This window comes from Brachyhypopomus gauderio, chromosome 5, assembly GCF_052324685.1.
Source record: "Brachyhypopomus gauderio isolate BG-103 chromosome 5, BGAUD_0.2, whole genome shotgun sequence".
In the NCBI taxonomy this organism is placed as follows: domain Eukaryota; kingdom Metazoa; phylum Chordata; class Actinopteri; order Gymnotiformes; family Hypopomidae; genus Brachyhypopomus; species Brachyhypopomus gauderio.
The window spans coordinates 26,018,527-26,042,683 of record NC_135215.1 but is presented as its reverse complement, the minus strand read 5'-3'; the positions used below and the strand labels follow the sequence as shown (position 1 = coordinate 26,042,683).

The following is a 24,157-nucleotide window of genomic DNA, read 5'->3' as shown; positions in this document are numbered from 1 at the left end:
CATACATTTAAATATAAATAAACATACAGCATTAAAATGATAAAAGTGTGTTCAACAATATTTATCTATATTGCCCCCTTAAGAGTAATTCTTCATATCATCATATACAATTAAAGAAATCATAAATATCACTCAAAGAAGAAGAGCTGGTTTGATGTCTAGGAATGCAGACATTAAATATTTATTTTAAAAAGTATGTTTATCATACTTATGACACTTATCATACATGCTTTATGAGAATGTTGAAAGAGATATTATACCCCGTTGTTTTCAACATCAGGCACACATTCAAATTCATTAAAAATAAACTTAAATATATGGAATCATAATTTTTTGTTAAAAGATGTTAAATGTTTGGATCAGAAGTATTCATTCTTGAGCATACATTCACCCAGACCGGTTGTGAGGTGAAGACATTAAACAGCTAGCACACAGGTCTAGAATGTTCTCTGGAACAGTAACTATTCCCCAATGTAAATCTGTCTTCTCCACACTTGTTCCCAAGAAAGCACACAGTTGTGGAAGGTTGTTTAATTCTACCATTCTTCTAGTCCAGAGGAATTCCATCGTACTCTTCATGGTCTATGTCCTACAGATTTTCCACCCACCCATTGTCTAGGAGTCAAAGTGGCCAGCCACTTCCATGAATCACCTACAAGGGATTACAAAATCCAGGACCGGATTTGGATTCAAGGTCTAGATTTAAATGCTACTGATCTAAGCCATAAGGAGGATATGGCACACTTTTGGCGAACTTCCAGGGAGTCTGAGAAGGTCTCATGTTTTAGTTCCGGAACACGTCAGGATGAGTTCCTTTCTTCTATCATGACATCATGTTTTGTTACCCCAGCATGTTCACAGGAGGGCAAATGTGCAGGACACTGGGAAGCAGAAGCATGTTTCAATGTCAGTCAATGCTCAAACACTACGGCCTTGCCAACTGCGCCCAGTTCATTTAGTGATGTATCAGCTGACAGCAGAGCTACTGAAGTACTGAAGTAGAGGTGGGCTTGTCAGAAGCACTTTATGGTTATTGAATGCATACGATGTTCTTTCCATGAGCACTGCGTGCCTTTGTAGTAAAGCTGGCACAGTGGACCAGTCATGTCACTGTAGTTTGGAATGAACTTGGACAGATGATTTGTCATGCCCAGAAACTGCTGCAGGGCGTGGACATAACGATGCAGAGGCACGAGACGCACATTCTCTGTCTTTGCAGGACGGGGTTTTGTGCCAGTGAGAAGCCCACAGCTCTTTATTGTCTCCACTGTGAGATCGAAGCGCAGGCCCTGTTCATGCAGAGTATGACCCAGATGAGGTCATCAACAACTATCTCACAAGAAAGCCCAGCAAAGAATTCTGGATGCGCCTCTGGAATACCATAAAGCACCCGAAGGAAGGCATAATTTTCCAATATGAGACATGAATGCAACAAATTTTGATGACTCCTCATCTAAGAATACTGACAATGTTGGCATCAGCCATGTCAGAATTGTGGAAGACTTTGTTCAGGTGGATGGGGTCCACGCACAGCTAAACTGGGTCATCCTTTTGTTGTGTAGCTACCACAGTAGAGAACCAACCAGTGGCCTGCTGCAATGCTGCATTGGCAACCAGTGTTGTCATGTGTGAGTTCTTTGATGACATTGTACCTTATTGTGAGTATCATTTGTCTTTGACCACAAAGTGCTGACGTACCTACCAATGTGGTAAACAAAAACTGTTTGTCTAAGTTTACCTATAGTGTGTTGCAGTCAAAAATCTCCTTTTATGCAGAGAGTTCTGGAAATATATGCTGTAATGCATGAAGATCAAATCCAAGATGGACAATGCCAAGTTTGAGGCAATCTGTATGTCCCAGAAGGACCTAGAGATTCTGGTCTATGAAATCTAAACTTGCCATGTGTAAAATTTATATACCGGTATATACTCCTAAAAGTCTTAATGACTTGATCCCCAAAAGCCACAAGGTTAACAATGTTGGAGAAGTCAATCTGAACAGCTGGATCAATGTGATGCACAAGAGTGTGGCAACGCCTAGGATTTTGCCCCAGACTGTATTTCACTCTACATAATGACCACTATAAGTAGAAATCAAGTTTGGAAAGATTTGTTATCTTTTTCTGAATCAACGTCAACACTTTCACAGTAGAGAAAGTCAGTGGATTGTGGGGATTCTGTTTCTACCTCATTAATTCTCCGTCAGCAGCCCCTCTGCATGAAGGACGGAGATGCTGCTGACCTGGTCTGTTTGGTCCACCTCCAGCATCTGGACAAATGATTCCTTTTTTCCAAAGATGCTTATATATAGCAGAGCATTTGTATCAAGAGGCTGATGCCCAATGCAATTACAACATTAAGAGAACAGGAGGGAGATGATTCAGAGATGATTGCATTATTATTTGTGCAATTTGCTAAAGTTAAAAGCTGTTTCTTTGTACTCAAAGCAAAGAATCAAAATGTATTACACCATGTACTCCACATTCTGGCCACATTCTGATGAGCTCATCAGTTATGCTGTTTTAATGACTGCATGATGGCTTCATTCATTTGCTAAATGTCTAAAAGTTTGACATTTTTGGCTGGCAAAAATCTCTCAAATTGTTGTTTTTAATACCTCAGGGTCCTCTTTGTTTTCATTTTCAGCAAAACTGAAAGTGGGGAATTTGTTCAGGGAACCTGAGCTTGTGAGGGAAAGCAGGCTGTAGGTTGGAGCCTTTTTTCAAGCTGGCTGATGAGCCTCAACTGCAGTACACGGCCCACTCATGCTTAAACCTTAGTCAGTTGTCAGCAATGTTTTCACTGCATGTCTCTCTGTCCAGGAGGTGTGATCTTCACCTCGTTAGATACCATGCATTCATGAGCAGAAATGAAGATGTGGATGGCTTATTGGTGGACTGTACCACTATTCTACACATTACTTACACTATACTCTCTATACACTACCTACACAACACTAACTACACTGCACTACCTATACACTACCCACATTGTACTACCTACTCTAACTACACTATACTCTCTATACACTACCTACACAACACTAACTACACTGTACTCTCAGAGATGGGGACTCGAGTTTGGGACTCGGACTCGAGTCGCACTTAAGTCGCATATACAGTGACTTCAGACTCGACTTAGACTTGCATTCAAAAGACTCGACTTGGGGTGATTTGAGACTCGTGAACAATCTTTTATTTGTAATGTTCTTTTGTGTTTCATTTGACAACCTGTTCTCCGCCTGTCTGTATGCTTTTTACTTCCCGCTGACGTAACATTTTCGGCGCGAGGGCGCGACGCGTCAAGTATTTCGCAAGTGACCGTTGCGCGCGACTCCGCACACCTCATGCGAACCTGGCGCTGTGCGCGCCGCAAAACATCGCGATCATGGCGGCGCTGGTGAGGACGCTCACTTCTGTTCCACCGTTCATAATAAGTTTTGGGTACAAAACAAGTACAAGTAGCAAATAGAAGAGCAGCAAACTGCAGCGTGTGGGGCATAAAAATACAGGACGCTGGTTCCACCACATCTAATTTTACTCGCCACCTGAAAACCCACCAGGAAAGGTTAGTCACTGCCTGAAAGGTAGCAATATTGCAATATTGGTATTGACTTGCCACCAGTGCATCAGTAGAGAGGGTGTTCAGTCATGGAGGCCTCATAATGCACCCTCACCGAGCCAGGCTAAGTGCAAGTACCCTGACAATCCTGATCTTTTTAAAATCTAATGCGTTAGTTGCATAAACAGTTTCCTTGTATTGGAAACTGAAAGACACCTTGAAGTTCAAATAGATTGTGTTTGATCCAGTTCATTAGGAGACAAATAGTTGTTGCTGCAGGGCTTTTTATGTCAGAGTCATTATTATTGTAAAATTTGAATTCTGTTTTTAATTTTTATTTTATAATCACTCATTTGGTTGCTATTTTCTTTATATGCAGACCTTTCATATATATAGTTAAAAATGTGATTTTTTGATTTCACAGCCCTCCTTTATCTTTTAAAACAAAATATAGCAGATGTTCTACTGAAAGAAGAGAATATATGTATCCAGAAAAATGTCAGTTTTGTAAGAAAAAGACTTTTTGGAGAAAAATACGGATACAAAATTTATCTGGAAAACATTTGTGTGTGTGTGCGCGCTTTTAAAAATTGTATTTCTTTATTTACCAGTTTAAGCTATTATACATCAGAAGTGTCATAACAGACCATTACAACTATACAGTGATTTGCGACTACAGTGTCACTCAAATATTTGGGACTTGACTTGGACTTGAGACTTGACTTGGGCTTGCAAAAAAATGACTTGTGAGCATCTCTGCTCTCTATACACTACCTACACTACACTACCTACACATTACCTACACTACTCTAACTACACTATACTCTATATACACTACCTACATAACACTAACTACACTGCACTACCTATACACTACTTACACAACACCAACTACACTGCACTACCTATACACTACCTACACTACACTAACTACACTGCACTACCTATACACTACCTACACTACACTAACTACACTATACTCTCTATACATTACCTACACAACACTAACTACACTATACTCTCTATACACTACCTACACTACACTAACTACACTATACTCTCTATACACTATCTACAATACACTACCTGACGCGTAACCATCTTATGGTTTTCAGTGCTCCATCTCTGCTGGCATCAGATTGGCCCAAAATATCCACCCCATAACTCAAACTACTAAAACTGCAGTAACTGCGTTCTAAATTCTTCACTTTCAAAAGATTTTTGCATGCTGAATGCGTACTGCCAAAGCTTGTATTCTGTTACAAGTTTGCAAAGGAATTTGTAAAGCTTAGTAGTTGTGTGGTAATGTTAACTGTTTGCCCAAGAATACCATACAACCTTAGGTCAAGTGTCCACAAAATTTGCTATTAGTTGCTATGGGTTCAGAAGTTGGATAAAACTACATGAAAAATACACATTTTTGTTATTTGTGTATTTTAGAATGTAATTCAACAACTACCTTCAAGCCTCGTGTATTTAGAATAAAACGTTTTCAGTTCCTTTTGAAACAATTGTTTGTGGGAATAACATTAAGCTATGGATAAGGTAGATAAAGTGATATAAATAGAGTTAAAAACATTTATTTAAATATAAAAAAGCACTAATAAAACTGTCTTTTATCTTTCTGGGCTACAGGACCATTTGCAATGGACTTTCATTAGAATAAGTACTAGTCCTTGAATGGAAGTGATGTGTGAGGAATGTTCTATAGTAAGAAAGTCATCTGTACACTCACACAGTGGATCATTGGGCGTCTTTCTGTCAATGTACTCGTTGAACTCAATAAGGAACTCTGTGTTGTTACCCCGTGATTTCAGATCCATGCAGTATTCTCTGCAAGACAAAAAGAGGAGAGGTCAACTCACTCAGCATTACTGCTGCCAGCATCTCCTTGACTCTCCTTAATGGAAGCATCTCATGAGCATTGCCTGTGATTTCTATTTGTCACAAAGGCTAGTGGAAACAGATAGAGCTCTGCATGCAAATCGTTGTAAAGCTACTGACCTGGGAGCTATAAAGGTGTATCCATGGTCCTCAAAATTATCCACCTGTAAGCTTTCAGAGACTGAGGAGGAGAATATATAAATCAGGCCCCAGTTTAAGCCATTCAAAAACACTGACTCTGGGGCGAGTGTTGCCGCGGCAGGAAGTGCGAAATGTGCATTTGATGAAACCTGGTGAAGTGAAGGCAATAGCTGCTTGGACTGTGAATGCTAACATCTAAAAGCATGAGATCTGGATCAGGCCACAGTCATGAATGCTAACATCTAAAAGCATAAGATATCTGGATCCAGCCATGATTGTAAATACTAACATTTCAGAGCATGAGATCTAAATCAATCCAGGAATGTAAACGCTAACACCTAAGAGCATGAGATCTAGATCAGGAGAACACTGTTGCTGCATAGCAAGTCTCCAGCTATGACATTCAGGCAGACTGAGACACCAGCACAACCTGGGAGATGAACGAACTGATGCATCAAACAGGAGAGGGAGAAAGTCCCCTTTTGCACATGCCACGGTCCTAGCTAAAGCTCCATTACCACTAGCGCTGCAGCACGACATGTCAGAACTACGTGAATGTGAGGAGGACAAGGACTGAGAAGGAAAAACAAATACTTGCCAACTTCTGGAGGGTCAGATCCCACAGAAAGAGGAGAGAGGGGAGGGAGCAATCAACAAGGGGTGGGGGAGGAGGGTAAAACCACAAGGGTTAAAATTCACCAATATTTTATTCATAGAGCAACCCTTGAATAAAATGACTGCATTTTGTGCAAAAAGGTTTTTGCACAGCATATATGTGGTGAAGAAAGTGAGGAGCATCCTAAATGTGGAATACTAGTCCCATAGAGCTAGTCCCATCTTCACAGTAATGGAATAATATCAGTGATGGGAATACATCATAGAACTGTCGTCAGAGTAATAGTATGACACCACTGATACATCTATACATCGTAGAAACATCGTCACAGTTATGCTATGATATACATCGTTAGAATGGAAATATAAGAAATGTTTTGTTTTTAATGGATGTAATCACAGTGTGAACTAGAAAAACAAAGTTGAAACTGTTGAAATACTTTAAAAACACTAGCATGTTGAATGGCTTGAAACAGGTTGTGATGAGTAGACATGTTATCAAAGTTAGCAAGAGGCATCTCTAGAGCTGATAAGTGTGTTCACAGGCAGAGAGACACATGCAGACTATGGTATTAGATTTACACTTAGTGTGAGTTGACTAGTAAGGTGCTATGGTAGAGGAGCATCAGGTGTCCTGTTAATGCATACACACACACACACACACACACACACACACACACACACACACACACACACACACACACACACACACACACACACACACACACACACACACACACACACACATTCAAACCATGCAAACATCCCCAGAATGGCATGTGCTGAGCACACCCATGCACAGCTAACAAAAGCAATCAAACACACACCCACATGTGATGTCAATACTGACATATACTACAATCAGCACAGGCCAAACTCAGTAAAACAGGGCAGATGGGACCTAAAGCACATGCCACGTGTGTTTGTATGCATGTCTGCACATACTGGGCGATTATCTGTGAATTTAACATGTGTACCAGAGTTCATGTTGGACAGCAAAGTGCAAATGTTTGAAAGAAAGAGAGACAGAGAAGGAGAGTGAACTCAGAGAGGAAGGAGAGAAATACTTGCCAGAACGAATGGAGGGCTTCCAGGCTATGGACAGACAGGGGGGTACAGGGGGGAGAGAGTGGGGCAACAGACAAAACGAGGAGGGGGGGGCAGAAATAGGATAGAACATAAGGGTTTAACCAATATTTTATTCAACTCCAGAAGCTTTGAATAAGAATATTGTATTGCAAATGGAAGGTTAAAGGGGGAAAGCTCTCTTCCAGGAGACTTTTACGTCTGTAGGCATTTGAGATTAATCTCTTATATCCCAAAGCCACATGAGAGGGAGAAGAGGTGCATTGTGGGTAAGACAATGGGAGTAGAGGTGTATCATAGAGCAAAGAGCCTTTGAGTGTTTTACTGAATCTCAGTCTTGTATGATGAAAGCCCGAGGAAGTCGACCACAACTGAGGAGCCAGCTTGCCTTCCATTATCTCCACGGGTTAAGAGCAAAGATTTCAAAGGCATGTGTGTTATGGTTGTGGACCGAGGGCAGGGGGAAGTGACAGGAATGTACTGTAGAATCTGTTCATTTGCATGGAAATAAATAAAAGGTTATAAAATATCCATAAGATATAATTGCTGGTGTACAATAGCCACTTACATTTGGCCTGAGTAATGGTATCTCCTATCCTAGCCTTGATGTAGTAACGGCTGTACTCTGGAAGAACTATCGCAAGGCTGGGGGGGGAGGGGGGGATGCAGAGAGAGGGGGGTGGAAAAGGGAGATGGCGATCAGATTAGTGAAGAAACACAGACTTTACTGATCAAAGCAAACACAAAGCACAAACTTTGGCTACATTCACACATTTAGATATGAATACATAGTATTTGTTCAGTACAGAATTTTCATATCTTTCATATCACATTCCTATTGCCACCACTGGCACCCTCTAGTGGTTAGCTCCTAATTCTATATGCTCTAGTCAGTCATAATATCTCACATACAGCACACACATATACAGAGATTCCATCCGGTTACCTATAATCAGTGGCATGGACTGGAGCCCAGGTGTATGTTCTCTGGCCTTTGTCTATATAGCGCTGCAAATGAAAAGGAACATAAATCTCCATGCAGTTCAGACACGGACACCAGCCACACCGCACTACCCCGCACATTCACACGAATTGTAGCACATATACTCCTGTCTCAGGTATGCTGAGATTAATTGAGGACGGGAGATGGGATTACCTCGTCTTGGGACTTCACCAGAGTGGAGAATGTCTCGTTTCCATTCTCTCCATCTATCATGTTCCTTCTGATCTACAGACAGAAACAAAAAACGTGTCACTGGTCAGAAATGGTGCAGAAGTTCATGCTATGGGCTTTGAAGGCTAGATATTGGTGCAGGACTCTTTGTTGCCAAGTAGCATGAGCATCGTAACTGTCAATCAGCTATTTTAATGTCATCTGCTTGTTGAGCATCACCAGCATAACACACTGAAATGATAAAACTCGTCATTCTCATACCTCATGTGCGGCACTAATAAGACTCCAAGTACACCTGTTATTATAGACCCCCCTTTATAGACCCCCCCCCCTTTATAGACCCAACCCCCTTTATTGGCCCACCACCACATTATTGGCCCTCATGCCTTTTATAGGCCCACCTCCCCATTACTGGCCCTCATCCCTATTTGCTGGTTTATACTCTAAACCAACCATGTGATGCAGGCTCACTTTGTGTTCAACTTTTACAATTCAAGGAGTATAATAAGCAAGATTACAACAAATTATGTCTTTACATTTTTTAATTTACAAAAGTAGGTGAAATGTGTCTTTCCACATTTTGGACATCTATTACGTTTGGACATCTATAGGAGTCATAAAGGCAAGTTTACCTGCACTTTGATCTCGTTCTCCAGCTCTGCATCCAAAAAGTCCAACGTTACCGGCTCCTGAAACTTGGGGTTCTGTTGGATCACAGAGAATGGCACCACATGGCAAGACAGCACAGCGTGCAACTCGACAGCATCTGAACATGATTCACATTGGTTGATTCACTTGGTTGATTCACTTGGTTAATTCACTTTGGTTTCCTGGCACAAGTCTGATAAACAGTTCCTTGTGAGCGCTGCTCCCTAATGCTACATGGTTTACCGGCTGCTCCAATTATTGTAAATATTTGCCTGGTTAGGGCAGCGAGTTGAGGATAAACGCAACGGTAAAAATAATCTGACCTTCTGATGGAATACACAAACTGACTAAGTGTGATGTGCGTGAGCAATCAGCGCCATGTGTTTTGGTCAGCGTGACTGGACGCCACGGTGATCAGGATCACAGTTGTGTGGAAATGTTGACCCGTTTGGAACTTAGGAAGTCTTTCCAAAAAAGAGAATCCCAGATGATCATCGGTTTATAGAAATATAAAAATAAGGAAAGAAAGAGAAAGAGATGGACAGAGAGAGAGAGAGAGAGAGAGAGAGAGAGAGAGAGTGAGTGTGTACGTGCGTGTGTTCAGCAATACCTTTGGCTGAAGATTGGGATGAAGCAGGACATATCCATTGGGGTCGATGGCAAAATAATATCCATTCGGACCAAGCTTTCAAAGGGAGGGAGCAGAGAAAAAATGTGATAGAAAATAACATAAAGCAAGAAAAGGCAAACTGCCATATGGCAATACATAAAACAGCTATAGGGAAGTGCATAATACAGCTATGCACAAATGTAGGCCAGGTGAGAGGCTACAGGAGAACAAAGCAGCCATAAGACACACATGGTCTGGCGGATCATACTGGAGGACCTGCCAGAACCGGGCAGCATGTCACAGACACCCAGGACTACACTGGATGTAATCCATTTAATCCCGGACACTGAGGCCAACATTTTTTTGTTTGCTTTAGAAGTGCCCTATACATTTGTGCTGTTTTAAGAACTTGGCACGACACACTCACGTTGTAAGTTCAATCATCATATTAAATTGAAAACGTGTGATCCTGCTTAGTATATTCAACAACCTTGTTCCCTTTCCTGTCGGTGTAAAACACCAAGTAACTGTCAGAATTTCTCTGGCCTTACAGTGAAGTGTGGAGTCAGTCTCTTAATGTCGTCCAGTGACACATCAATGGCCATCACTCCGAGTATCAGCTGACTCTGTCCACTGTCCTGCGGCAGCTGGGAGAGAGTGTAGCTGTCAAAAAGGAGCATTTGGTCGCAGTTCTGATCTCATTCGGGTGTATCGTTTTCCGTGCATCGCCGGCGCTGCTTTACAGAGAGCCGGTGTGGGTACTGCACCTTCATCTTGCCCTTGCCGGCCTTGGTCTTCATTGTGCTCATGTACGTGTTGTTGAACACCGGCATCGTTCCCGTGATGACCAGGCCGAGTTCCTGAGGCACAGCCACGTCGAGATGCGTTCAGCTGCGCCCAATTGTAGCCAATCACGCAAATCGATTCAGATGAAACAACAGGCAGAAGGAGCCACCTTACCAGAGCGTCCAGGTAGACGTTGGTCCACTGCACCTTCTTGGCCTTTACTTGTTCTCTCACCATGGGTCTCCCCAACACATCGAGATACTCCTGCAAGAAGGGCAGGCAGGATTCAGTACTCACATTCACACAAGCTTTTATGCACTAGAAGTATATTAAATATGTTGTTTTTACTACATAAAATTCAACATAAAAGAATTTAAAGATGTTTTTACAGAGTTATTGATAAATGAGAATTAATGATAATGACTTAGGGGTATTTGGTGTGAGAGTCTTGCTGCAGTTTGTGACTTTAGGAAAACATGTCTTTTTTTTCCACAGATGGCAAAACTGCAGGTGCCTTAAAAATTCCTGGCTCTGTGGTGACCAGTCATCCACTTCTGTGCAGGTGGCCAGGGGACTACCGCATGGCTCTGCTCTCATTCCGTTTCATTCTCAGAGTATAATGCGAGTCCAGGGATTCAAACCATGCGGGAAAACACAGATCGGCTGCCGCTGCTTTAAGGGGAAAGCTCCTCCCACTTTAAGAGGAAGGCTCCTCCCATTTTGATAGTGAGGTAACATGAGTTCAAGCAATGTTCAAACCATGCAAGAACACTGCCGCTAAACTACAGGGAAAGTTCCCATCCAGAGGCCGCCTGTTGGGTGAACGAGGGAACCGCTGGTTCCCCTTCAACCGACCCATAATGGGAAAAGCAATTCCAGTCTCCCCAGATGAGGCGTGTGCTGATTAGATACAGCCCAGCTGGTAAAATGTTACCTGAGTGTTAATCCTGATGGCTCCAATGGAGGGAATCTCATAGTAATACCCTTGAGAAAATGACATTAAATATATTTTAAGATCTGTGTCTTGGTTCAAAGGTTTTATGAACAATAGCTTTATTCTAATCATATAAAAAAGCAATCCCATTGCATATGTAACATTTTGGTGATTAATTATAATACTACTCTACCCTTATTTGTGCAGGCCATCCATCGGATAGGTTCTTTATCGTAGTTGTGCTGGCCCACAGAGAAAGTGAATATGCGAATCTGAAAGGGTTCAATGTAATTGGTCATGAGAATTATTCTTCACCAAGGTTAAGCTGCCTGTATGCACGTTTGAAGGACTCACTCACCTTCCCATCAGGGTTGTATTTTGCAAAGATCTCAGATGCCCTTTCTTCTCCTCCATCCGTAAAGAGCATGATGATCTTATTGCAGTTTGCCCTTGACACATTTGCCTGCAACACACACACACACACACACACACACACACACACACACACACACACACACACACACACACACACACACACACACACACTTCATTAGTCAAATTAAATATGGAACACTAATGCTCATCAACCCTGTACTTAGAATAAATCCAACTACTAACATCCACAGCTAATGTGCAAAATAAAGGAAGTTTAGAACACTGCTCAAAAAAATGGCAATGTACCATTTTATTGCCAGTAGATGGCGCTATTTACTCTATTATCTACGTATATGATTGGTACGGGAGGCTTTACTGCTTGCTTATGGGAGTTCCCCCTTTACTACTCAGCAGAGTTCTAGATCTTCCAGGACAACCGTTCAGGCTCAACCCTGGCTTTCCAGGCATGTCACAAAGTATTCCAGACTGTGTGATGCCCATATGAAATGCGTGCAGGTTATGCTATAAAGTGTGATTGGTGTGAGGGCGTGCGACAAATCACAGACCACAGACAGCTGCTTGAAGGCCAGCTCAAAGCCTCCCTTGTAGTTGGTGATGCCATTGGCTGTGATGTTCTGCACGGCCTTCTTGAGGATCTTCTTGTTGCGAACGTTTGCTTGGACGAGGTTCTGGAAGCAGGCCGCTGGCTTGGCATCGCTGCTGAACTGAGGAAACAGGAGTGGTCGCAATGAGTGGACCAAATTATAGAAATATGGATCAAGATATCATTATATCAGTAAGATAAGAGTAAGATCAGATTAGATCAGACTACTGTTTGTTTTCAGAGGAGCTTTGCAGTAGTAGTTTTTCCCAGTGTTTGATGGTGTTACATCCACAGATAACCTAATGAGTCATTGCTTTATATTAACATTGCTCTTCTGGGTCTTGGTCTCTATCTATGCAGTTTCTTGTTAGTTTGAAGTTTTGTATTATACAAAATGTGTATTGTTTTACTATTTTACATACCCTTTGGGGGGCTTTGGGGGCATTTCAAAATATAGCACACTTGTCATGTGCCATCTAATATACAAGGTTTTTTTACATCTCTCAGATCTTATGCACATCTTTGAAACGATGGAATTACACACATGGCTTAACATCTATTCTAACCATTTTAAGCATGTAATAACGTCTATTCTAGTCATTCTAATGTGATTAACAGTGATTTGGACAAATGTATAAACTTTCTTTTTCTTCTCTAGGTCAATCACTCCCACAGTGATGCATGTAGGGTAAAGTGAGGGTGGTAATGTCAATTGGGACAGGGCAGGCAAGGGATCTGATTGACTGACAGCTGACTTATGGTTTGTGACATCAGCAAATTTGCCCTCACACCGACTGGCTCATCTGTATAGAGTCAGTCCTATCAGAAAAGTATTCCATGGTATTTTGATGAATGACTTTATTAATTCAACTGAGAGTCCTTTGGCTCAGAGCCAGTGTTGCGACTACAATGCTACTGACTGACTGGCTTGGTGCCAGTCGTGCACTTAAAATGCTAGTGACTGATTTCATCAGCAGTAAGGTAGGGTCACATTGCTGAACTTGCCATATAAAGAACGACCCGAAAACCAATCCCAGAAAGGGAAATCAAACTGTAATGTACACATATACCTCCCATTTCCATTTGACACACACACAACCAGACCCAGACATTTCATTCATTAAAACGAGCTTCTATAGATTAAGTAATATTTATCAGTTTGCTGACTTTAACAGACTGAATTTGAAAAGAGGGAATCTCAGTGTTATTAAAAAAACCTCAATATTATATAAATATTTTTGGTAAACTTAAAGTTTTAATTGCTTTTTCAAATTTCCGATATTCTGCTACTCATAACAAAAATTACTCCTTGACCAATTACCAGCTTTTTCATATATTGAAAGTGGAAGGATTGTACAATCAGAGTGAATGAGAACTCGTTTATAATTTGTCAGTGAGCTTTTGCAAGCAGGCCCATCAGGTGGGTGAGACTGGAGGTAACCATGACGTTTCCAAGCAAGTGGCTGGTGAGGCTAACACCAATCATCACCATCATCTGTGTGAATGGTAACATTGACATTTCTTTTGTATGTATCTTATGTCGGCCTTAGATGAGTACAGTGAGGTGATTGACTATTTGGTGATAGGACCATTGAAACTGGTTTTATAATGAGTAAGAGGAGCATCAGATGTGGGTGAAATGCACCCAGCTCCTCAATGAGAAGGAAATATGCAAAGACCAATAAACTTACATGTGGGCTATACAGAGATTACTGTACATGCATTACACATGCACCAAACTAAGAAGCTGATTGTGATGTGACAAAACAAATTTACATGTTGTTTTTCCTTGTGATGACACTCACAGACCAATTACAAGCAGACAATATTCTTCCCCTCCCTGACCTCCCACTTTCACTACAGTCAAGTAAAAAGAAAATTGAGTCATTTATATTCTAAAGAGCTAAAAACGAGACATTAGGAAAATAAATGACAAACAAATTGCTTTTAACAAATAAACAAAAATTAAGATGTCTAAATTAAATTCAGAAATGTTATCTAAATGTGATTTATATAAGCGCTATACAAATATATTTGATTTGATTTGATTTAGATGACCCTCTATGTATCCCTGCCAACACAAATAAAATGAAAGTGCTGTTCTGCCTTTTAATAATTTGTTTGTTTGTTTTTTAACTTATTTTCAGGTGAGGCACAGTATCTCATGTGAAAATGTCTGGCACCCTTGTTCTCTAGTGTAGAAACTTGGGCAACAGAACTGACACACTGTAGACAGATCTGTTGTTTTAACTTAATAAAGAAAACGCAGACGGGAATAATGAACTGCTGAACATTACGATCTGGAGTTCAATTAACTCAACATTTTCAGGCAGCTGTGTTTCTTACACTTAAGATAAACCAATAAATCAATTTTACAGTACACCTTATTGGGTCTACACTGGAGCACAATTCCAGGGAAACACGATGACGTACAAACTCCAGTTCTAAAGGAAAAGCATTTTTCAGTCACATTCACTATGAAGCAAGCGTTCTACTTGCCCAGACCAGCCCTCCCCTCCCTCTCATCACTCTCTGAGCTCGAGATCAGTCTGTAGAATCTTTATAAAAACCTTTTGTATCTCAAATGGATGAAGCATCACACACACATACATAATTACAAAGTTATGATTTCCACAGAGAGAAACTGTCAAAGTATGAGAAGGGAGAGATGTTAGGTTGATGCTTACAGAAACTACGTTAACAAAGTCATCATCGGAGAGTGTCTCCAACATCTCGTTAACAGAAGTGCGGATGAGCTTCAGGGTCAGTCCAGATACACTTCCACTCCTACAGGGTACAAGAGCAATGCCATTTAGCACAGCACCTTTCCCATCTCTATTCAGTATGCATTGCAGGAATATGCTTATTAGAACACAATTGTGCCTGATTTAGCAAGTGTTACAACGAAGAGGCATTTATTAAGAATTCTAATAAAATGCTCAATTAAACACACCAATCCAATAAAGTGGCTTATAAAAGTGTTTTATTAGTTTGGTCAAAGCACATCGATAGTGACTACCTGCCTTTGATATAGTAGTTCAAATTAACCATTAAGATTCAAGAAAGGCACTGTGGCTATGAAAGTCCAGAAAAGTAAAACTTTACATTCGAGTTTTATCGGCTAGTAGCCACACGCTAATTGTTTAGAGAGATGTCCTTGATTATCACATTCATTATTAAGATAAACTGAAAAGATTACTTAAACCATCACTTTATGAGGTCTTCATCCACAAGAGTAGGCCTAATTACACAGGAAGCTACTCAAGGGGCCATAAATTGTTCTAAAATTAAGTAAACCTCACAATCACATGCTTAACAAAAGAGTGTTTGGGATCCCAACAGAGGCCATCCTAACAGGTGATTCTCTGTCAGACCTCTCTGTCAGACCAAGCATAGGTATTTTGTGTGTGTTACATAGCTCTTAGGCAACTCAAAACAGGAAAAAGAACAGGTTTGAGCTCACCTATAGAGTTGAAAATAGTGTTTTCAATGTGTAGCTATACCCTAAGTTGTTTTTTATAAAGTACAGTTTTCATTCATTTTAACTGGTCCCCCATATTCATATACATATGTGTTTCACGTGTCACGGTTCCCCTCTGCTAGCTTTGCGGGTCCCTTAGCAATCTGTCTTGTGTCCTTGTTTCTAGACTCCACCCCTCATTTGTTTCACCTGTTCCTGGGTTTTCCATTGTGTGTATTCTTAAACCGTGTTTCCATACTTATGTTGCCAGTCATTTTTAAGCTTATTCTCCATCTGTTTCCCACTCGTGGATAGTTTGTTTCTTCTGTTCTAGTTTTCCTGTGTAGGTTTCTAGCCTGCCCTTTAATTCTTGCTAGCTCTTGTTCAGCTTATGTTCCTGTTCTCCCATACTTGAGTCTTTTTCCTGTTTCTCATTCTCCCATGTAAAAAATCACTTTCTGCGTTTTCCCATGTGTATACCTTTACACCTTTATTTTGCAGTATAAGTATTTTGTACTTATTTTGCGCGTGTACTTCATTGTTACCCTGTTTATTAGCGATGTCTGTTGTTTTTACCTTTTGAAAAGTCATTTTGTATGTATTCTATGTTATCCTGTTACGATTTACAGTTGTTCATTTATTTTTCGTACTTTCCCTCTTTAATGTCTTGTTAGTCTCTTATTTTGTTTCCATCATTGGTTTTGGTTAGTCACGTTGCTTAGTTTTGTCTCTGCCTTCAGTTTTATTATCTGCGATTACGCGTTTAAAAACTAAACCACCTCAGCGTCACGCACCGGCAGAATCCATCCTCCTGCACGCGCATGAAGACGCTCCATTTACGTTGTTTCTTTGGATAAATAAGGGATAATCTTTAATTATCCATCACAGCAAACGGGGCAGCATTATCTATATCCAAACAAAGACACACTGATTCGTAGGTGTTAAATGTTTTTAATAAAATGTAATGTACCAATGACTGGTTGTTACCGTAGCACTCAAGGGGATCGAATGCCTTTCATCCAAAGAATAACGAGAACACTTTACAATTTTCAATTCTCAGGCCTGGAGCAATAACATCACCTCTGACCACGTGACTTCGCAGTATTACTTTGTTCCTCGTCATTACTGACAACTCACAATCTTTCCTTTTTAATATTTTGCCAAATATTCTCTAATTATGTATATTTATCTAGTTAAGACCAAACTAGAGTGCTCAATTAACTAGCCTAAGTGAGAGTACAGGAGTGAGATATCCGGTTAACGTCTTCATTTATTTTGGTGACTTATCTGGATGTGTAGGCTATTCAACATAAAGCACATGTCTCTACATCCAACAAGGAGAATTTTAATAAGGGGTGGATAATTTTGGTGATGGCAACACAATGCCTGCTGAAATTACCGGTATACTCCTGAATATCATCTGTAGCGTCTTTATGCGTATGCACATGAGGAGATTATGGGAGAAGAGTCATAATTCGGCACAACACCTGTTTCACACACTGTCCTGCCAGTTAAAAAATAAAAGAATATATAACAACCACTTCCTCTCTTTCTCTATATTTATTTCATTCTCTCTCTCTGTCTCACAAAAATATGAATAAATTAATCCAGCACTTGACTTGCATGCTGAAATGTCAGACACTTGTATTCTGATCACCATCAGGGACAACAATGAAGAATGCTACATGAAGTTCCGCATGTGAAGGTATCGCAAAAAATATTTTTTGCTTTGCTTTGGACCACGTCTCTGATGGGATTGCATGGCAGTGCTATTGTGTGTTTATGTGAGTGAGAGAATGTGATTCTACTGTCTGCTCTAATATAGAATTAACCAAGAAATTAATCACTTACGCATCCACCAAAATCAGCATGTCCTTGGGGGAGGCTGCACCCTGAATGTACCTGCATGTCAGAAAACAGGCCACATACACAATGATGTCAACTGGAACTGTTACGTCAGATAGAATCACAGGGTTTAGTTGTGTTTGTTTGGCATTAGAGGTGCACACACATACACAGAGACTCACCACGGCCTCCTACGTACATCGTACAAATCGATTTTATTGGGTGTTCTGCTTGTATCCATCCATGGGGAGGCTAAGAGGACAGTCATGGGAAAGTGAGTTTATTTGTGGAATTCAGAAAGAGCCATTTCATGGTGAGTGCTAGCAATAAGGTCTTGGTTTGGAGAACTGTTAAGTGAAAAAAGACCTCTGTGTCCTAAAGCCAATAAAAGGATGATGCACAACAGGAAAAGCCCTGACACTGTGTGTGTTACTGACACTGTGTGCTTGACACTGTGTGTGTTGACACTGTGTTACTGCAGTGTGTACCTGTACATGTATACACATGAACGAGCATTTACTACAGATGAAACGGATATGAAAAATAATGTTTGATATGCAATCTTACAAACTTGTTATATTTATATTGTTTAGCTTTGACTCATGTCATCAGTGTAAAAGAGATTTACCACAGACATTTATTTAGTATTATTTACAATAATAATAATTTACAACAAGGACAAACAATTGTCCTTAGTTAGCTTTTAAATCTGACTTTCTTGACATTAGACTGCATTATTTGATGCATATGATGAGTGCCGTATTTATCTGAATATCAGTCAGCTTAAAGATTTGTAAATGAATTACAATGATTTGGCTGAACAAAATGTACATAGTGCAGATACATAACATAATATTCAATTACAGTGTATAATATACAATTATATATAACTGGAAACATTAAAATGGAATACAGACCTGAGATATGCAGGAAGGGAATGGAATGTAGACACACACACACACACACACATACTGTACATGCACACACACACATGGTCTGAGGTAATAGTTCACCTGGGAAGTATCTGGCCAGACCAGTAGCACTGCCGAACACCTGCCACAGCAGGGACGGGTCCTCTTCTTTATTTTTCTGAAACTCCTCATCTAGTGCTTCTGTCCAGTTCAGCTCATTCAGAATGATTGTGGCTGCAACACACACACACACACACACAACCTATATTAATGTGTAAGCAGTTGATGAAATGCAGGACGCAGCTTCCTGTTGACACTGCCGCAGAGAGTTTTTCTAATTTCTAAACTCTTTGCCTTCCTAGAGATTTTTACAGGTTGTTTTATCACAGTCAAGGCGAGCAGTTGTCTGTTCCTCCCACAAAGACCGTAGTCAGTTTTTGATTTATCTATGGCTGGTGTTGGGTTGTTTCCCTGTTACCATTTCGTCACCGATAGTAATAGCAGCATTAGTGAGAGGCAGTGTTAGAAACGTTACTTTTAAAAAGTAATTAGTTATAGTTACTCACTACTTGTTCAAAAAAGTAACTGAGTTAGTAACTGAATTACTCTATAATAAAAGTAACTTGTTACCAGGGAAAGTAACTATTTGCATTACAGTAAAAAAAAAAGTTATATGCCAATGAATAAGGATTTTTTGAAAAAGCAGTTTTCACAGTCAGTTGAAATGAGTAGATCAGAAAGGTGTTTAAATTTTGTTTATTATTGCACATCAACAGATCAGTGCAGGATAAAATCCTTTAAAATCCCAAACCTTTGTAAAAAAATTAATAAAGCAAAAGTAAACAGTTACACTATATAAAGTGCATTTACATCTATCAAATTAAATTAAGTTCTCTCAACCTGAGAAAACTGGTTTGTTCACAACAGAAGTAAACTTAACAATAAAACCTCTATTCTTAATTAAATAAATCAAATACCCAGTCTGGTAGACATTCAGGAACTTCAAGTATTTTCTTAAATAATGTTTATATCGCCACCTTGAAAATGCTAATTTTTCTTCGGCTTGCTCCTGACTCGCCATTTCTGCATCTTCTCCGTTTGGTGTGTCACTGGTGTGCTTCGGCACGCGTGTAAAAACACTGGCTCTGATTGGCTACCATAACGCTGCCTTAGCCAATCGCTTACTGACTTGTTAAGTTAAACAGGTGTTACACCGAGAACTGTGACCTATCGAGATCTGTTACTCCTCACTAGCCTGGTCAGCAGTCCGCTTGCATTACTGTTAGTATATCAATATATACTTACGCACCGCTTTTAATGACCAGTAACGTCAACAGCGTTGTAACGACAGGAAAAGTAATTAATTACATTATCCCGTTACTGACAAAATGACGCCGTTACCTAACGCCGTTATTTTTAACGGCGTTATTCACAACACTGGTGAGAGGTGCCAGTTACTTCTCTCGTAGTGAAAGTGGAAAGTTTAGAGTGCTGCGTCCACTCATTATTAAGGGATCGAAAGCAGGAGTCAGTAACAGTTGTGGATGCGCCAGGGAGAACTATTGCCTCCATAACTCCGGTATTAGAGCCCTCACAGCGGGGCGAATGGGTGACGTCTCGGTGGCATAGTCAGAGAGCGAGGGCTGCAGCTAACGCTAACGCCAGCGCTAGCCCACCAGAGCACCGCTCCCTGGTTCACGTGTCCAACAGGTTTGCCCCACAATGAAGCGCCCGTTGAGGAGCCTGTCTCATGGACTCTGGTCATAGGAGACTCTATCGTTTGGCATGTTAAACAAGCTAATCCTTTTGGGGCTCCAGCGGTTACAGTCAGTTGTTTACCGGGAGCCAGAGCACCTGTGGCAACCTTAGACTGTTAGCCAAAAGGAGATATTCAAGGATAGTTATACATGTAGGTAGGGTGACCAAACGTCCGTATTTCCTGGGACATGTCCGTATTTCACCTCCTGTCCCGTTTTTTTTTTTAAGTGAGGAAATGTTCTGGTTTTTAAATTACTTTCATTGGACTATCATTTGTTATTGGAGTTTTGTTGTTGACTTTTAATGAAAAGCATTTTTAATAAACCAACTGTAAATATCATGTTATTGTGGGATTATGTGGGCATGCCACAAGGTGCATCTCAATTCAGGGGCTGCAGCCCACGAAGTGCGCATTTGTAGGCCGGTTATGTCACTGCGCCGCGCCGAAGGCTGTCCCAATTCGTGGGCTCCTTCTTATGCGGCCGACGAATGTAGCCTTCAAAACACCAAAAATGAAGGATGCATCTGAGTATCCTTCGCGTCCCACCATATTCCAGGATTCATTGCTCTATGAACAATAAACAGGCGACATGGCGGAGTCTAGTATACTGGCCGAAGAATTCATTTTTAAATGTAGGTATTTTTTAAATATAGAAATTTATACTGCAATGAGATGCTAAATAACATGCCAATTATTAATGATATTGCAGGTAAACCTGTGCTTTGAGTATTTACTAAAGTGTAACGTTTTTAAAAATACATTGAATTTTGTTATGAAGTTATACTTCCCGCCTAACATGTGAATACATGTTCAATAAAAATAAACAATAAAAACAGAAAAATGTGGTTTCTGGCTCCATTTTGTCAGACAGCTCGCTAACATGTATGTAACGTATGTAACACGTATTTAACGGAGCAGAGCGTGGTCACGCAAACATACGTCTTGCAAAGACTAGACTGTCTCATTTAACAGCCGTGAGATGCAGCCTACCCGGCCTTCGAAGTGTGTGGCCTCCGTGGGCTGCGGTCTACGCGGTCTACGTAGGCGAGATACACCCTAGTATATGTGCCACCCCTGGCTGCAGACCAACAGGCTAAACCGACTGTCTACAAGTTGCAAAGAGGCGTCACCAAGTTCAACTGAATTGAGACTATGTCTGTGCCCCGGGTTAAATTCAATAATAGATAAATAGTTCATCCTAAGATTTTAACTAATATTCAAACCTCGCATGCAATTGTTAGTAGCAATATGACCGATCTGAAAATCGGATTACTCAATATTATATCGAAATATCAAAATTCTTTAGAAATTCATCAGAAAAACTTCGATATCTCCAATTCTATTTAGATGCTGTCTATAAACATAACTAATCCATCTACAAATAAGAACGCCTTCTCACTAACTAATGTGTACAGACCACCAAGGCCTTATTCAGACTTTCTAAACGATTTAGCAGCAAGTTTAGTGGTATGCAGTGACAAAATAATAATGGTAGGAGACTTTAACATACATTTTGATGTTTGAAAAGGGCCTTTACTTCAATATTGAACTCTGTCGGCATTACACAAAATGTAACAGGATCTACTCATTATCGTAATCATACCCTAGATTTAATTTTAACGCAGGGTTTCGACGTAGATAACATAGATATGCTCCTGCAAACTGTAGCAATCTCTGACCACTATCTAGTCTCATTCGAGCTTCATCTTAACCTGAATACCCGCTCGTCTCCTCGGCATTTTATAAAGGGCTTGAGAAATTCATCAACAGCAACACCGTTTTTTGAAACCCTCCCAGATTTAACTACTGGTCTGTGATCTAGCTTGGTTGATATTTAACTACATTTTGCATTAGGAGAAACACTTGAAGCTTTTCATCCACTCCCACAATCAGAATTGAATAAAATATTTTAATCATTACATTGTACTACTTGCACACTAGACTCAGAATTACTTGAAAAAGGTATTACCAGATGTGACTCATTAAACCTCTCATCAAGAAACCAAATCTAGATTTAACTGTACTATCTAGTTATACACCCATTTCAAACTTATCCCTTTATCCAAGATTGTAGAAAAAGCTGTAGCCCAGCAATTATGGTTATAGCAATTATTATATCTGGATTTAGGCCCCACTAAAGTACTAGTACTAAATCAGCCGGTAGTGCTGAATTAACCCTAGTTAAAGTAGCAAATGATCTCCTTCTTGGCTCAGATTAAGGCTATGTATCTCTATTAGTGCTTCTTGATCTTAGTGCAGCTTTCGACACAATAGATCCCAGGATCCTGCTAGAAAACTGGGTTGGAATTTCAGATACAGCACTTTCATTGTTTAATTCTTACTTCACAAAAGTGAAATATGGAATCCTGCAAGGCTCCATCTTAGGACCACTATTATTTATATTATATATGCTACCATTGGACATACTTATAAGCAAACACGGTGTCAACTTTCATTGTTATACAGATGACACCTAAATTTACATATCAGCCAAACCTGATGACAAATCCAGATTAGGGAAAATTTTAGCTGGATGTTGCTAAAGTTCCTCCACCTTAATGGTGACAAAACAGAGGTTCTCCTACTGGGCCAAAAGGCCACAAGACACAAAATACCAGATCTAATGCTAAATCTTGGAGACTTATTATCAAATTATCAAAAAACACATATAAAACAGGAATAATAAACAGTAATAAAAAGTTCACGTTACGACGTTTACGACGCAAAACCACTTAAGTCAAACAAGGCTTTATACAGTTAATGGCAGATGTGTCGTAACCACGAAATATCGTAACTCGGGACTGACCTAAGCCGAGGACCTCCTGTACTACTAGGATAGCTTTTTTACATCTCTGTAACATTTCCAAGCTGAGAAATACATTATCCCAGGATGATGCAGAAAAATTCTTTAAGTCTAGGTTGAAAACTTATTTAGTTTAGCATTTGGTAATTAATGTCCCTCCTTAGAAAAAGGTTTCAGATCCAGGGGTTCATTGGCAAAGGGTTTTATGGTAAACTGGGGCAATGGTTCTGTCATTCTGTCACTGCACGTGATCACTCAAGTTTGTTGACAGTGTAGTGGGTGGATGCCAAGGATGTTACCATGTCTGTGTTACCTTCTGATTCTGCCATTTTAGTTAGGCTGTAATAATTTAATGCCAGAGTTGCTGCCACACTTTTTATCGTTTACATTTTCTCTGTCCCACATACAGAACTAATTGTCCCTGTTTTCTTTTTCCAAATGGCTGCCCTCCTACTGGAGAAATACTGAGACGAGGAGAGACCAGCTACCCACCCTGGGCCAGCAACCTCCTGCCTAACACGCTATGTATGAAGCATCAACCTACTGCCCTGGCCCCTCTTATCACCCCAAATTCTCCCCTGCTATGACTGTATCTCCATGGCCATGGACAACTATTACTGACCATCAAGAAGTCTAGGACTCTTTAAAATAAGAATTGCATAGAGACACATAACTTCTTTGTTTATGAATCTGTCCAATTACTGTTGTCATGGTGACCGGCATGGGCCAGAAGAGGGCCAGAAGAGGATGGGTTCCCCTCCTGAGTTTTGGTTTCTCTCAAGGTTTCTTTATCATGCTCTTAGGGAGTTTTTCCTTACCAATGTCTCCCTTGGCTTGCTCACTGGGGGCTTGGACTCAAACACTTGTAAAGCTGCTTTGCATCAACAACTGTTGTAAAAAGCACTATATAAATACATTGTGATTGATTGATTAATACACTACCCTAACTTCTGAAATAATT

General features: G+C 40.3%; 1 protein-coding gene across 1 annotated transcript in view; it reads right to left on the bottom strand.

The window, feature by feature from the left end:
• The window catches only part of cacna2d1a (calcium channel, voltage-dependent, alpha 2/delta subunit 1a), an 83,327-nt gene that overhangs the window by 14,796 nt on the left and 44,374 nt on the right, over window positions 1-24,157 (bottom strand). Inside the window, exons 7-24 of the mRNA XM_077006745.1 lie at window positions 18,737-18,868; window positions 17,906-17,975; window positions 17,730-17,780; window positions 15,106-15,205; window positions 12,381-12,539; window positions 11,798-11,902; window positions 11,633-11,711; window positions 11,440-11,489; window positions 10,680-10,769; window positions 10,487-10,579; window positions 10,271-10,366; window positions 9,720-9,794; window positions 9,094-9,165; window positions 8,444-8,515; window positions 8,234-8,295; window positions 7,856-7,932; window positions 5,566-5,626; window positions 5,297-5,394 (exon numbers count right to left, since the gene is read on the bottom strand). Coding sequence (XP_076862860.1) covers window positions 5,297-5,394; window positions 5,566-5,626; window positions 7,856-7,932; window positions 8,234-8,295; window positions 8,444-8,515; window positions 9,094-9,165; window positions 9,720-9,794; window positions 10,271-10,366; window positions 10,487-10,579; window positions 10,680-10,769; window positions 11,440-11,489; window positions 11,633-11,711; window positions 11,798-11,902; window positions 12,381-12,539; window positions 15,106-15,205; window positions 17,730-17,780; window positions 17,906-17,975; window positions 18,737-18,868 — 1,542 coding nt within the window. The remainder of the gene's footprint in view (window positions 1-5,296; window positions 5,395-5,565; window positions 5,627-7,855; window positions 7,933-8,233; window positions 8,296-8,443; window positions 8,516-9,093; window positions 9,166-9,719; window positions 9,795-10,270; window positions 10,367-10,486; window positions 10,580-10,679; window positions 10,770-11,439; window positions 11,490-11,632; window positions 11,712-11,797; window positions 11,903-12,380; window positions 12,540-15,105; window positions 15,206-17,729; window positions 17,781-17,905; window positions 17,976-18,736; window positions 18,869-24,157) is intronic.